This window comes from Hordeum vulgare, chromosome 3H, assembly GCF_904849725.1.
Source record: "Hordeum vulgare subsp. vulgare chromosome 3H, MorexV3_pseudomolecules_assembly, whole genome shotgun sequence".
NCBI lineage: Eukaryota > Viridiplantae > Streptophyta > Magnoliopsida > Poales > Poaceae > Hordeum > Hordeum vulgare.
The window spans coordinates 535,169,763-535,186,519 of NC_058520.1; the positions used below are offsets into that span (position 1 = coordinate 535,169,763).

General features: G+C 40.6%; 1 protein-coding gene across 1 annotated transcript; it reads right to left on the reverse strand.

Moving 5' to 3' along the window:
- Positions 1-8,689: 8,689 nt before the first annotated feature.
- On the reverse strand, positions 8,690-14,882 carry LOC123444774 (protein NRT1/ PTR FAMILY 5.10-like). The gene is made up of 4 exons (XM_045121612.1): positions 14,723-14,882; positions 14,354-14,571; positions 9,593-10,080; positions 8,690-9,522 (listed from the first exon to the last, which is right to left on the reverse strand). The coding sequence occupies exons 1-4, from the start codon at positions 14,790-14,792 to the stop codon at positions 8,748-8,750; spliced, it is 1,551 nt and encodes a 516-aa protein (XP_044977547.1). The 5' UTR covers positions 14,793-14,882; the 3' UTR covers positions 8,690-8,747.
- Positions 14,883-16,757: the final 1,875 nt, after the last annotated feature.

Sequence of the window (16,757 nt, forward strand, 5' to 3'; positions counted from 1 at the left end):
TGCTATCATCATTTCACCCACATAGCATGTGTTAAAAAGTTGAGAGGGCTACGACAAAAACAGGATGCAGTTCGTGTACAAAACTGACAATCTCTCTCGAAGTAGCAGGGTTTCGAACGAGAACTCATCTCTTACAAAGGGATTTCATTTTTTGAACTTATTTGAACTCCATACTTTTTGTGTGTTCAAAATGCACCATTCAAAGGCACATCACAAAATTTCAACAATTTCTGACTTCATTTCGTATATTTCGTGCATTTACTTATTTTTTTTGAGCTAGTTGACCCTGAAATTGAAAAGCACTACAAATGAACTCTGAAAATGTTGAAAGTTGGCATGTTATCATCATTTCACCCACATAGCATGTGTTAAGAAGTTGAGAGGGCTACGACAAAAACTGGATGCAGTTCGTGAACAAAACAGACAATCTCTCTTGAAGTAGGAGGGTTTCGAACTAGAACTCATCTCTTACAAAGGGATTTCATTTTTTTTGAACTTATTTGAACTCCATACTTTTTGTGTGTTCAAAATGCACCATTCAAAGGCACATCACAAAATTTCAACAATTTCTGACTTCATTTCGTATATTTCGTGCATTTACTTATTTTTTTGAGCTAGTTGACCCTGAAATTGAAAAGCACTACAAATGAACTCTGAAAATGTTGAAAGTTGGCATGCTATCATCATTTCACCCACATAGCATGTGTTAAAAAGTTGAGAGGGCTACGACAAAAACGGGATGCAGTTCGTGTACAAAACTGACAATCTCTCTCGAAGTAGCAGGGTTTCGAACCAGAACTCATCTCTTACAAAGGGATTTCATTTTTTGAACTTATTTGAACTCCATACTTTTTGTGTGTTCAAAATGCACCATTCAAAGGCACATCACAAAATTTCAACAATTTCTGACTTCATTTCGTATATTTCGTGCATTTACTTTTTTTTTTGAGCTAGTTGACCCTGAAATTGAAAAGCACTACAAATGAACTCTGAAAATGTTGAAAGTTGGCATGCTATCATCATTTCACCCACATAGCATGTGTTAAAAAGTTGAGAGGGCTACGACAAAAACTGGATCCAGTTCGTGAACAAAACAGACAATCTCTCTCGAAGTAGTAGGGTTTCGAACCAGAACTCATCTCTTACAAAGGGATTTCATTTTTTTGAACTTATTTGAACTCCATACTTTTTGTGTAACTCATCTCTTACAAAGGGATTTCATTTTTTCGAACTTATTTGAACTCCATACTTTTTGTGTGTTCAAAATGCACCATTCAAAGGCACATCACAAAATTTCAACAATTTCTCACTTCATTTCGTATATTTCGTGCATTTACTTATTTTTTTTGAGCTAGTTGACCCTGAAATTGAAAAGCACTACAAATGAAATCTGAAAATGTTGAAAGTTGGCATGCTATCATCATTTCACCCACATAGCATGTGTTAAAAAGTTGAGAGGGCTACGACAAAAACTGGATGCAGTTCGTGTACAAAACTGACAATCTCTCTCGAAGTAGCAGGGTTTCGAACGAGAACTCATCTCTTACAAAGGGATTTCATTTTTTGAACTTATTTGAACTCCATACTTTTTGTGTGTTCAAAATGCACCATTCAAAGGCACATCACAAAATTTCAACAATTTCTGACTTCATTTCGTATATTTCGTGCATTTACTTATTTTTTTTGAGCTAGTTGACCCTGAAATTGAAAAGCACTACAAATGAACTCTGAAAATGTTGAAAGTTGGCATGTTATCATCATTTCACCCACATAGCATGTGTTAAAAAGTTGAGAGGGCTACGACAAAAACTGGATGCAGTTCGTGAACAAAACAGACAATCTCTCTCGAAGTAGTAGGGTTTCGAACCAGAACTCATGTCTTACAAAGGGATTTCATTTTTTTTGAACTTAGTTGAACTCCATACTTTTTGTGTAACTCATCTCTTACAAAGGGATTTCATTTTTTTGAACTTATTTGAACTCCATACTTTTTGTGTGTTCAAAATGCACCATTCAAAGGCACATCACAAAATTTCAACAATTTCTGACTTCATTTCGTATATTTCGTGCATTTACTTTTTTTTTTGAGCTAGTTGACCCTGAAATTGAAAAGCACTACAAATGAACTCTGAAAATGTTGAAAGTTGGCATGCTATCATCATTTCACCCACATAGCATGTGTTAAAAAGTTGAGAGGGCTACGACAAAAAGTGGATGCAGTTCGTGTACAAAACTGACAATCTCTCTCAAAGTAGGAGGGTTTCGAACGAGAACTCATCTCTTACAAAGGGATTTCATTTTTTGAACTTATTTGAACTCCATACTTTTTGTGTGTTCAAAATGCACCATTCAAAGGCACATCACAAAATATCAACAATTTCTGACTTCATTTCGTATATTTCGTGCATTTACTTATTTTTTTGAGCTAGTTGACCCTGAAATTGAAAAGCACTACAAATGAACTCTGAAAATGTTGAAAGTTGGCATGCTATCATCATTTCAGCCACATAGCATGTGTTAAAAAGTTGAGAGGGCTACGACAAAAACGGGATGCAGTTCGTGTACAAAACTGACAATCTCTCTCGAAGTAGCAGGGTTTCGAACCAGAACTCATCTCTTACAAAGGGATTTCATTTTTTGAACTTATTTGAACTCCATACTTTTTGTGTGTTCAAAATGCACCATTCAAAGGCACATCACAAAATTTCAACAATTTCTGACTTCATTTCGTATATTTCGTGCATTTACTTATTTTTTTTGAGCTAGTTGACCCTGAAATTGAAAAGCACTACAAATGAACTCTGAAAATGTTGAAAGTTGGCATGTTATCATCATTTCACCCACATAGCATGTGTTAAAAAGTTGAGAGGGCTACGACAAAAACCGGATGCAGTTCGTGAACAAAACAGACAATCTCTCTCGAAGTAGTAGGGTTTCGAACCAGAACTCATCTCTTACAAAGGGATTTCATTTTTTTGAACTTATTTGAACTCCATACTTTTTGTGTAACTCATCTCTTACAAAGGGATTTCATTTTTTTGAACTTATTTGAACTCCATACTTTTTGTGTGTTCAAAATGCACCATTCAAAGGCACATCACAAAATTTCAACAATTTCTGACTTCATTTCGTATATTTCGTGCATTTACTTTTTTTTTTGAGCTAGTTGACCCTGAAATTGAAAAGCACTACAAATGAACTCTGAAAATGTTGAAAGTTGGCATGCTATCATCATTTCACCCACATAGCATGTGTTAAAAAGTTGAGAGGGCTACGACAAAAACTGGATGCAGTTCGTGTACAAAACTGACAATCTCTCTCAAAGTAGCAGGGTTTCGAACGAGAACTCATCTCTTATAAAGGGATTTCATTTTTTGAACTTATTTGAACTCCATACTTTTTGTGTGTTCAAAATGCACCATTCAAAGGCACATCACAAAATTTCAACAATTTCTGACTTCATTTCGTATATTTCGTGCATTTACTTATTTTTTTTGAGCTAGTTGACCCTGAAATTGAAAAGCACTACAAATGAACTCTGAAAATGTTGAAAGTTGGCATGTTATCATCATTTCACCCACATAGCATGTGTTAAAAAGTTGAGAGGGCTACGACAAAAACTGGATGCAGTTCGTGAACAAAACAGACAATCTCTCTTGAAGTAGGAGGGTTTCGAACTAGAACTCATCTCTTACAAAGGGATTTCATTTTTTTTGAACTTATTTGAACTCCATACTTTTTGTGTGTTCAAAATGCACCATTCAAAGGCACATCTCAAAATTTCAACAATTTCTGACTTCATTTCGTATATTTCGTGCATTTACTTATTTTTTTTTTGAGCTAGTTGACCCTGAAATTGAAAAGCACTACAAATGAACTCTGAAAATGTTGAAAGTTGGCATGCTATCATCATTTCACCCACATAGCATGTGTTAAAAAGTTGAGAGGGCTACGACAAAAACGGGATGCAGTTCGTGTACAAAACTGACAATCTCTCTCGAAGTAGCAGGGTTTCGAACGAGAACTCATCTCTTACAAAGGGATTTCATTTTTTCAACTTATTTGAACGCCATACTTTTTGTGTGTTCAAAATGCACCATTCAAAGGCACATCACAAAATTTCAACAATTTCTGACTTCATTTCGTATATTTCGTGCATTTACTTATTTTTTTTGAGCTAGTTGACCCTGAAATTGAAAAGCACTACAAATGAACTCTGAAAATGTTGAAAGTTGGCATGTTATCATCATTTCACCCACATAGCATGTGTTAAAAATTTGAGAGGCTACGACAAAAACTGGATGCAGTTCGTGAACAAAACAGACAATCTCTCTTGAAGTAGGAGGGTTTCGAACTAGAACTCATCTCTTACAAAGGGATTTCATTTTTTTTGAACTTACTTGAACTCCATACTTTTTGTGTGTTCAAAATGCACCATTCAAAGGCACATCACAAAATTTCAACAATTTCTGACTTCATTTCGTATATTTCGTGCATTTACTTATTTTTTTGAGCTAGTTGACCCTGAAATTGAAAAGCACTACAAATGAACTCTGAAAATGTTGAAAGTTGGCATGCTATCATCATTTCACCCACATAGCATGTGTTAAAAAGTTGAGAGGGCTACGACAAAAACGGGATGCAGTTCGTGTACAAAACTGACAATCTCTCTCGAAGTAGCAGGGTTTCGAACCAGAACTCATCTCTTACAAAGGGATTTCATTTTTTGAACTTATTTGAACTCCATACTTTTTGTGTGTTCAAAATGCACCATTCAAAGGCACATCACAAAATTTCAACAATTTCTGACTTCATTTCGTATATTTCGTGCATTTACTTATTTTTTTTTGAGCTAGTTGACCCTGAAATTGAAAAGCACTACAAATGAACTCTGAAAATGTTGAAAGTTGGCATGTTATCATCATTTCACCCACATAGCATGTGTTAAAAAGTTGAGAGGGCTACGACAAAAACTGGATGCAGTTCGTGAACAAAACAGACAATCTCTCTTGAAGTAGGAGGGTTTCGAACCAGAACTCATCTCTTACAAAGGGATTTCATTTTTTTTGAACTTATTTGAACTCCATACTTTTTGTGTGTTCGAAATGCACCATTCAAAGGCACATCACAAAATTTCAACAATTTCTGACTTCATTTCGTATATTTCGTGCATTTACTTATTTTTTTTGAGCTAGTTGACCCTGAAATTGAAAAGCACTACAAATGAACTCTGAAAATGTTGAAAGTTGGCATGTTATCATCATTTCACCCACATAGCATGTGTTAAAAAGTTGAGAGGGCTACGACAAAAACTGGATGCAGTTCGTGAACAAAACAGACAATCTCTCTTGAAGTAGGAGGGTTTCGAACCAGAACTCATCTCTTACAAAGGGATTTCATTTTTTTTGAACTTATTTGAACTCCATACTTTTTGTGTGTTCAAAATGCACCAATCAAAGGCACATCACAAAATTTCAACAATTTCTGACTTCATTTCGTATATTTCGTGCATTTACTTATTTTTTTTGAGCTAGTTGACCCTGAAATTGAAAAGCACTACAAATGAACTGTGAAAATGTTGAAAGTTGGCATGCTATCATCATTTCACCCACATAGCATGTGTTAAAAAGTTGAGAGGGCTACGACAAAAACTGGATGCAGTTCGTGTACAAAACTGACAATCTCTCTTGAAGTAGCAGGGTTAACCAGAACTCATCTTTTACAAAGGGATTTCATTTTTTGAACTTATTTGAACTCCATAATTTTTGTGAACAATATCTCTCGAAGTAGAAGCGACCCCCACAATAAGAGACGACATTCTTTTTCTCTCATATATGGTGGACATTAGCTCACCTGATTTTTAAACCATTCAAAAGTAGCAAATGAAGTTAGAAAGGGCTAAACCATTCAAATTTGGAAACTATAATGGCACAAACAGAAACTAGACATATATAAATTGGTCCTAGAAGGTACATGATACTAGTCCAAACAGTACATAATAATAGCTACCATAGATATATATACAAGTGTTCGACGTTCAGAACACTACTCGTCTGAATCGTCTGAATCATCTAAATCAGAATGTCCACGTTCCTCGAGGTGACGCTGGCCATAGTTGACGACTCGAATCTTGCGGTACAACTCGTATGAAACGTATGCATCTTTTTCTGCATACTCAATGTTGATATCATCAAGTGGGCCCTTCTCCCAAAGTTTGTGCTGATACTTTGGGAAACTGGTCTTCATATCACCATATGACTCGTTGATCAAGGCAGCTGCCATATGAGCCATCGAAGTCCTGTCATCTCGAAGCCTGAATATCGTTTGGAGATCAACGAGGCAACCAGCTGGTATCTCAATACCGAAGCTGTGCCTCATCTTCAGCTTGTCGTTCCTTATGTCAATGGAAGCAAAAGTGATGCCGCTGCGAAGGAACTCCATGAGTTCTGGACAATGCTTGTCACTCCTGCAACAGAAACAAATTAAAATGAAACAAATGTTACATACTGCTGCAATAAGGAAACATGTTTCACTACAACTAAAGAGAAACTTATCTTTAGGATTCAAATAGAACATATGCAATGGAACCTAGAGAGATCACTATAGCTATCCAATGGAACCTAGAGAGATCACTAGCTATATGCAATTTTCATGACTATGACATATCATATTGCTATCCAATGGAACATATTAAACACTAGTTGATTCTAATACGATTTTTCAGATTATGAAACACTATTCCAATCAGATTGTGTTCCCTTCAACTAATCAAAATTGTTTCACTACAACTATTTGAAGGGAACCAACTATGATTCCAATGGAACATATTAAACACTAGTTGATTCTAATACGATTTTTCATATTATGGAACACTATTCCAATCAGATTGTGCTCCCCTTCAACTAATCAAAATTGTTTCACTACAACTATTTGAAGGGAACCAACTATGATTCCAATGGAACATATTAAACACTAGTTGATTCTAATACGATTTTTCAGATTACGGAACACTATTCCAATCAGATTGTGCTCCCCTTCAACTAATCAAAATTGTTTCACTACAACTATTTGAAGGGAACCAACTATGATTCCAATGGAACATATTAAACACTAGTTGATTCGAATACGATTTTTCAGATTATGGAACACTATTCCAATCAGATTGTGCTCCCCTTGAACTAATCAAAATTGTTTCACTACAACTATTTGAAGGGAACCAACTATGATTCCAATGGAACATATTAAACACTAGTTGATTCTAATACGATTTTTCAGATTATGAAACACTATTCCAATCAGATTGTGCTCCCCTTCAACTAATCAAAATTGTTTCACTACAACTATTTGAAGGGAACCAACTATGATTTTAATGGAACATATTAAACACTAGTTGATTCTAATACGATTTTTCAGATTATGGAACACTATTCCAATCAGAGTGTGCTCCCTTTCAACTAATTAAAATTATTTCACTACAACTATTTGAAGGGAACCAACTATGATTCCAATGGAACATATTAAACACTAGTTGATTCTAATACGATTTTTCAGATTATGGAACACTATTCCAATTAGATTGTGCTCCCTTCAACTAATTAAAATTGTTTCACTACAACTATTTGAAAGGAACCAACTATGATTGAAACAAATAAACTTACAATGTCATTATCTTGGATCAAAGAAAGCCTCAAAACTTACCTCGCCCATTGGAAGATCAAGACATGGCTTGCGAAGCATATTTGGATGACGGCAACACCGTGTTGATCGGCCGTGTACTCCCGATCAAGCCCGAAGAACTTCTCATGATCCGCTGCGTGGTCAAACCATCGTTCCTTCAACTGTTGAAGAAAAAATGGCACCTCCCAGCTCAGGTTCGTGTACACGACACGGAGCTTGGTCGTGCCATGTGCGAGCACCTCACGAAAGATAGTTGGCATGGTGGAAGAAGAGAAGGGAAGAAGAGAGGAGAAGAACAGAGGAGAAGAACAGAGAGAGCGACGCAAGAGAGAAGAAGAACAGAGAAATAGCGACTGTACGCTTCGGTTCGTGCTTTTCATCGCCCGAAACGACGCGAGATGCAAACCGTTTGGGCCTTTAATCCCGGGTTGAGCCACCAACCGGGACTAAAGAGGTATACCAAACGGTTGCCACCACTACGACAGGCCACGTGTTACGCCTTTAGTCCCGGATTGAGCCACCAACCGGGACTAAAGAGGTATACCAACGGTCGCCACCACTACGGCAGACCACGTGTTATGCCTTTAGTCCCGGGTTGAACCACCAACCGGGACTAAAGAGGTATACCAACGGTCGCCACCACTACGGCAGGCCACGTGTTAGTCCTTTAGTCCCGGATTGAGCGACCAACCGGGACTAAAGAGGGATACGAACGGTTGCCACCACCACTGCCCGCCGCGTAGCCCTTTAGTCCCGGTTTGAGACATGAACCGGGACTAAAGGCTCCTTACAGGCCGGGACTAAAGCCTCGAGGGAGGCATTGAAAATTGGGACGACGTAGCCGGACCTTTAGTCCCGATCCAGAGGCAGGCCGAAGCTAAATGGTCCAGGCCAAAGGCCCGTTTTCTACCAGTGATGTTTGGCCCAGCGTCTGCCTGTAGCGGGGCGCCTCATTTTGCGAGGCAGGCTGAAACGGGAGCGCTGCCGCTGCGCTAAAAAAAAAAGAGCACAATTCCGCGCTGCAATTTTCTTTTAAGGCGCCTGTCGGAGTTGCTCGAACGGAGGACGAATCATTGCTCGGGTTTCTTCCGGTACACATACCGGTTTGCAAAATACAGGAACACGGCCACCTGCAAAGCGCTGAGACCAGCCAGGATCCAGTAGAAGTAATCGAGGTGCGCGCGGTTGAGGTTGTCGGCGAACCAGCTCTCTCCCCCGCCCCTCGTCGTGGCCCAGTCGACCGCCCACACGAGCATGCCGCTGGCGTAGCTCCCCACGCCGAAGATGCTCAGGCACAGGGCCAGCCCCACGCTGCGGAGCCCGTCGGGCACCTGGTCGTAGAAGAACTCCTCCAGCCCGATGAAGCAGAACACCTCCGTGAAGCCAACCAGGACGTACTGCGGCACCAGCCACCACAGGCTCATCGGCACCGCCACGTCGGGCCGGTCGAGCAGACCGGCGTCCGTGGCCACTCGGAGGCGCTTGGCTTCCACGAGCCCCGCGACGACCATGGTGACGCAGGACATGACCATCCCAGCGCCGATGCGCTGGAGCATGGTGACCCCCGCGGGGTGTCTGGTGAGGCGCCTCGCAAGGGGCACGAGGGCGCGGTCGTAGACGGGGACCAGGGCGATGTAGGTGAAGCTGACGAAGCACTGCAGCGCCGCGGGCGGCACGACGAGGCCCGTGGCCGCGCCCAGGCGCCGGTCCATCGTGCTGCCCTGCTTGGTGAACAGGGTGGAGACCTGGGAGGTGGCCGCGGCGATCACTATGCTTGACAACCAGATAGGAAGCAACTTACCGAGGAACCCGTTGTCGTCCATGTTCTGACCCGTCGCCAAAAGCCTGCACAAGTAGAAACATCCGCCGTCACTCACTATGACACCATCTCTCTGTTACGTCGACTTGCACTCACCGTTGTGTGTCAGTAGCATCGGCTCGAGAAAATATGAGCTTCTTGGTGAGCTGCGCCAAGGAACTGCTGTCCACGGGCTGCTCTACACGGTAAGTCCTCGAGCCGAGTAGGAAGACGACGAGGTACACCACCATGGTGGCCCAGCACACGGCGAACCCTACCGTCCAGCCAACATTCTCCTCGATGTAGGTGATCACGATAGCCGCGATGGCGTAGCCCCACGAGATGGAGAAGTGAAACCAGTTGAAGTAGGAGCTCCGGGACGCACTCAGGCTGGGATCGAACTGGTCCGCGCCCAGAGCTTCCGAACACGGCATGTGGAAGCCCTGCGCCAGCGCTAGCAGGTAGACCGCGGTGTAGAAGAAGGCGATCCGGGCAGGCGATGAAGCCGAGGGCGGCGGCGAGCAGGTGCTGGTTGTGTTGTGGCAGCCGGCAGGACGAAGGTGCGACGTTTGCAGCATGGATGAGACCGTCAGCATTCCCAAGCTCTGCTCGTCATCATGATTAACGGGATATCAAAACAATTACTAGCAAAGTCTCATCTAACACCTACTCCCTCCGTTTCTAAATATAAGTCTTTAAAGAGGTTTCATTAATGAACTACATACGGATGTATATAGACATACTTTAGAGTGTAGATTCACTCATTTTACTCCGTATGTAGACTCCTAATGAAATATCTTAAAAGACTTATATTTAGGAACAGAGAGAGTATAACATTTGATTAATCAGACAAACATAAAAATAAGATGTCCAGAATAAGACTCTTTAAGTATAGTCAAATGGTGTAGGACTTAGATGAAGCTGAGTTAATTCTCATCTACTACATCCGTCCTATAATGTACGACGTTTTTTGACCCCAGAAGGAGTAGATGGGAGCAAGCCACACCCATCCAATATGCACATGAAAATGGTCTCTGTTTTAGTTAGGAGTATTCAAAATCATAATTACAACTGCAGTGACATGAGAGATTAATGTCATAATAGTGTGATATCATAGTTCTAAAATACATTTAAAATTCATAATTACTGTCCACAAATCATTCATGGAGTGGGTGTATCTTAAGAGAGTGGTTTATCTACCTCACCTGAATCATATCCATCGTGGTTGCATTGAGAGGGTAGAATTGGTTCGGACCCAAGGGCTAAACACGATGAACAATCTCGGACGGTCGCAAAAATGCAACGGTGAACGAAGGATTTCGAGGCCATAACCAGGCTTAGGGTCAGGTTGCCTTAGCCTATCTCTGCCACTCGCTTTGAGGTTCATGTTATTATTTGATGTTGTTAGAATTTATCTCGTTTCAAGATGTTTCCTTGTGTCAACATGTATCGTCATGTGTTATTGTGTACCAACACAAAATAACACATTTGTTTTGAAACTGGTTTATTGATACACCATGATACAAAATTATGAACGTCAATAATACGGCGACGTTTCCTCGAGGAAGTCTCACCCGAGCGAATGAACATTTCCTCTAGGAGGCTCATTTGAGGGCATAACGCCAGCAGGGAGTGTTCAATCTAAAACACACTCCAAGGAAATGCTTTCCCATGATATAACGTATATATTTGCCATGCTATAACATACTTCCCCTATGTCAAAATAAGTATCGTTGATCTAGTTTAAAATTTATATTAATTTAATATTAAATCTGCAACACTTATTTTAAGACAGAAAAAGTATATATTTGCCATGCTATTCCAAAAAGTTGTGCCTTGTTGGAAAGAACATGCTAGCAAAAAGAATTGCCAGGAATTTTTCATGCTAGAACAGAGTAAATTGTCATACGTACCAAAGATTCGCACATGGCAAGAAAAAAAAGGAAACTTGTTATCCTATAGATGGAGAAAATTTGCCACAAACTGCCAATGATTTGCCATGTTGTAAATTAGGATAACAAAAATGCTAGACCTACTAAATCTTATTTACGTTTATTAAACCTTTCAACTAATGTAAACATGCCCCCCCTGATTTTCCGCGGTGGATGGGCCTCATCCTCCTCTTAATCCAATCAATGATTGCCAAATCAGACTATCCCGTAAACGTACGTAAACATTTACGTAGATGTGCATCAGAATAAAACTACCCTGCTACACATAGAAATTGCCATGACCCTAATATAGAGGGGGAAAATTCCCTCACGAAGGCCGTTCCCAAAGGCAACGTCAAACAAGCAAACCCCGTAGTGTTCTGAGGTCTTCCCTCCCAATGGCCTTCCTAGTGAACGCAACAAGATTTGTGCGCCTCAATCCAACGGCCAGCAGAGTGTTCGCTCAAACACGGATTAGAACTAACGTCAGTCTATAGCATTTGGGATCAAGCATTGAGATACACTTTGGAACGAGAAAAGAAAAACTAATGTAACACTTTGAAACAAGATAAATTTTAAAAACAGTAAAAAAAAGTAGCACGAATCTAAAGCAAACACGAACGATGGATCCATACACGAAATTTCTTTTTCTTGTGCATCAAGTCTTGGAATTTTTTGGGATCAGTGATGTCATCGCGTTATATGGGAGCCCTATTTTTTTCATAGTCAGAGTATTTGCTTCTCTGCATGGTTGCACTTACAATCAGTTATTTTGATGTTTTTTTAGGCTTTTAAAAAAATTATCCCCTATCCAGCTTGTTCTAGAAACCCAACCAAAAATAATTTTTTAGAAGCCTACTACTCAAATCTTAATTAGTAGGTTCTAATAAAACAAATAAATTTGATTGGGTTTCTAGGATAACTTGATAGGGGACATTTTATTTCAGCTTATTTTAGAAGTTAGCAAAGGAAGTCGCCATTAGTAGAGGAGAAAATATAACTGCATGAGGAAAAAAACGCCTCTCACTCCTTCCCATAACCATAGCCATCTCCGACTTTTTTTGTGAAAGCCTCCACCTTCTTTTACCCCCTCCGCTTTGCCGAGGGATGCCACAGCCAAATGCCTTGAACATGACAACATGGGCTCTTGTTGATCTCCCACTATGGTGTTTGTCTGACAACGAGGATGACAATCAAGCACCTCCACCGTTATCGGAGGATACCACATCTGCTGGCCCAACGCGTGACTTTTTCTACTTTAAGAAGATAACATCGGCACAGTTCAAAAAAAAAACGTATGCAATTCACTCATCCAAAGAAGTTACAAAATATATAAACATGTTACAATAATTAATGATCCTATTTATAAAACAGATGATGATTAAGTGTTATACAAATTTCCTTTTTGTGAAAAGATCCAAATCAGTTATAAAAGTTCATAAAAAGTATAAAACACTGCAAAAATAATAAAAACAGAAATGATAAAGAACTGACATCAGATCTTTAGGTTTTTCATGTGAACAAACTTTTGTAAGTCAGATCCCATGTGCGAATTCTAAAGCCCTGTTTGGAACCACCCAGATTATATAATCCAGTTTTTATAATCTATTATGTCTCCAAACAGGACAGCTTATGATGTAGATTATAAAAACTAGATGGCTAGATTATTAAAAACTCATAATCTACTCTATACCAGCTAAAATCAGATTATGGATTGCTAATGATCCATTATCCTTATAAAGTTAGAGATAATTACATTTCTACCACCGCCACCCTTCTCTTTTTTAAAAAAAACAAACAAAGGGCAGACAGGTCATTATGCAATGTAAAACCTGGATTACAGTTTATATAATCTGGCCTCCAAACATGTCCACCTAGATTATTTTTATAAACCAGATTATATAATCTATCTTCATAATCCAGATTATCATAATCTATTATGGTTCCAAACAGGGCCTAAAGCGCTCGCTCCCACTAACCCCTCTAAGCGGAGTAGGGGATTTTTGAGGACAGTAAAATAGTAGTTGGCCCCACTGAATGATTCGCTTAGGATGGGAATCTAAGAAACACATTTACGATGACAATTTATGTTTGTAGAGCATGACAATTTTCATCTTTTATTTACATTGGTGTAGCGGGCAAATCCCTTTTGACAACATGGATCAACTTTGATTCAGAAATACAAGACGTTTTTGCAGTTCCATCAAACTGTAAAAACGTTTTATATTTAGAGACGGAGGTAGTACGTAGATGACAACCAAGAATCTTTAATTTTATCTTATAGAGAAAAATAAAATATTTATGAACAAGGCGATTGGGTGCCCAGACTCAGGTGTCAGGTGCACCCGTGAGGAACATGAAATTCAAAAATACACTAGAAAAACTAAAAGAAAAACTTGTTTCTTAATCGGAGATAATTTGGTATGTAACATGCGTTCTAAATTTCAGATCATTTGATCATCTGAGTTGTTCTCAACAAAAAACACAAAGTATCGTTTGTGAATTTTCTTTTCATCAGATGGAGATGTGGCTGGGGCTCAGAAATGGATATTCGTTTATTTTATTTATTTTCGTTTAACGGACAGGACCAGCTTGGCCACTAGCGCTGGAGCATCTCAGAATGACCAGCAGCACTACGCTTCACATCACATGGATGTCTCGTCTGTCCGTCGCCTTCTGGTTAATTACTTCCCCGCTACCCCAGCCCCCGCGGTCAAGAACCACCCCAACGTGATTGTCGATCCAGACATTGTCGGCTGTGTATGAACGATATGCGACAATGCGTCAATCGCCAACGGCAATTGAAGCAGACACACCTTTTGCCGTGGCTGGATGCCAACGCATACTAGCTACCGCGCAATGATGGCCTGGGAATCAATTAAGCGGATGGATGCTGTAAGATGCTCGGGAGAGTAGAGGAGGGGGCGAAGTGTGTGCTAGCACTGACCAGCAGGTAGAGCACGCCGGCGATCAGGACCGCGCGGTACCGGCCGAGGCGCGAGTCGGCGGCGAGCGCGCCGACGAGCGGCAGCACCAGCACGGTCCCGGACCAGGCGTTCACGCCGGCGGCGGCGGCTGCGGTGGACATGCCCAGCGGGCCGGTCAGGTACGTGATCAGGTTGCCCCCCACGCCGGTGAACCCGATGCGCTCCAGGAAGCCGACGGCTGCACGCACGGCGCGGAGATAGTTAGCTCAGACTGGACACCGGACAATTCAGAGAGAGAGAGAGAGAGAGAGAGACGCTTAGGGCGAAACAAATTAGCTCGCACGACGATGGATGGAGTCATCGTCGCGGCGAATGGTCGGCGAGATTACCGACGATGAAGAGCGCGGCGCGCCAGCCACCGCGGCCGTCGTGGCGTGGGAGTGGCTCGCCTGACTCCATCGCTTCGCACCTTCGCCTCTGGGCCGGAGGTGGTGCCCGTGCAGGTGCGTGATCTATTCAGTGTGTGCCTTCTGCTGGTGTAGAGTACAGCTGCCCTCGGTGGTATTTTATTGCTAGCGTCCACGTGGCCCGAGTGACGGAGACTGGGCCTGTATAATTCGACCAAATATAATAACTACTCACTGCATATCAAAATATAAGACATTTTAGAAATTTTACAAAAGACTAAATATAAAGCAAAATGAATGAATTTACATCCTAAAATATTATTACATACATCCGAATGTAGTTTGTCTTGAAATCTCTAAAAAGTTTTATATTTAAAATTTGATGAGGTACAATACATCAACATCATTATAGTTGTCAGTATAGATCAAGTGGGATGCAGATCGATTGCCTTTTTACTTTTACATGCAGCTTGTAAGCTACTCTCTCGGTTCCAAATTACTTGCCACATAAATATATAAAAATAGATATATCTAAAATTAAAATAAATCTACATACATTCATTCTTACGAAAAGTATTTCCGAACAAAAGAAATATATTTTTTTAAAATTTCACTAGAAGACTACATACGAATGTATATAAGCATATTTTAAAATACAGATTCATTCATTTTGTTTTGTATGTACTCTCTCTGTTTCTAAATATAAGTCTTTTGAAAGTTTTCACTAGAAAACTACATACACATGTATATATACATACACTAGAATATAGATTCATTCATTTTGTTTCGTATGTAGTCCCCTAATGAAATCTTTAAAAAGACTTATATTTATGAACGAAAGAACTAGTTCACTACTGTAATCTTTAAAAAGACTTATATTTAGGAACAGAGGGAGTAACATTTCTACCAGGGACTCCAGCCAGGGAGTCTACACAATGACTCCAACGCGGACCGCTAACTGCATATGTGTGAACCGATCCAAACAACAAAGATCATCTAACACGGGTCTGCATCGGTCCGTCGAGTGATTCGGACGTATTTTTTCTTTAAATCTATGATAAACTAAAGGGGCTTTACTGGTGTCCGGACAACACGAATATCCGCTTCTGATCGTTTTGGCCCATCGAAGACCCTACTCCTAGTGGCGGAGCATTGTGGGAACAATTAGGGGTTGTGGCCAACCCTTTCAGAAGCCCAATTTAGTTTTTATAAGGATCCTGGCCGAGCAGTAGTGCGTCTCAGGCCGCAGCGAAAGCAGAGGGAGAGGCCGAGTGCTACGTTTCTTGGAAGGATTGATCGGGAGCATGTGACGAGGGACTGCTCCCCCGTTCCCAAGTCCCCACCCCACAATTTCTTCTTCGTTCTCCTCTGGTCTGCGTCCAGGTCTTCTTCCTCCTCTCAATTGCTCCTCCCCTAGTCCCCTAAATAGCCAAGTCTTCTTCATCCTTGGCTCCTCCCCGTCTTCACTAGTCCCCCACTTCCCTAACTCCATGAGCAAGTGGCTTGCTACTGGATTTTTGAAAGAATCTATGAAAAAAGAGAATGAGATGAGGATTTGGGGGCTGGATTGGGAGGGGACTCATGCACTTGCTCATGGAGTTAGGGAAGTGGGGGACTAGTGAAGACGGAAAAAAACAAATCACCACCCACATGAATTTGCAAAAATCCAGTAGCAGCAAGCATGTAGCAGCAAATTCATGTGGGTGGCGATTTGTTTTTTGCAAGTTACAAGTTGTGAATGGTTAGACATTATAGTAGCTTTCTCAGCTTGCAAATTACAAGCTGGGAATGGTTAGACATTATAGTCCATGATGTCTAACTATCCATGCTTGATTCGTATTTTGCTAAATGGTTAGGTGCTCTTTGAAGTTGCTAGAAGCCTAAATATGCTTAGCTGCTGTTAGATTGCTATAGTTTGTGAATATCTTTATATATTAATATATAAGTGCATAATCTTCAATGGATACATAGATGAACTTGCATTTTCTTGTTGTCACTTGATATTTTTTTCATAAAT

Coding starts and splice junctions, on each gene's coding strand:
- LOC123444774 (XM_045121612.1), bottom strand. CDS start 14,792: ATGGAGTCAGGCGAGCCACTCCCACGCCACGACGGCCGCGGTGGCTGG. Junction 14,572..14,722: donor CGCCGCGCTCTTCATCGTCG/GTAATCTCGCCG, acceptor CCGTGCGTGCAG/CCGTCGGCTTCCTGGAGCGC. Junction 9,523..9,592: donor GATGCTACTGACACACAACG/GTGAGTGCAAGT, acceptor CTACTTGTGCAG/GCTTTTGGCGACGGGTCAGA.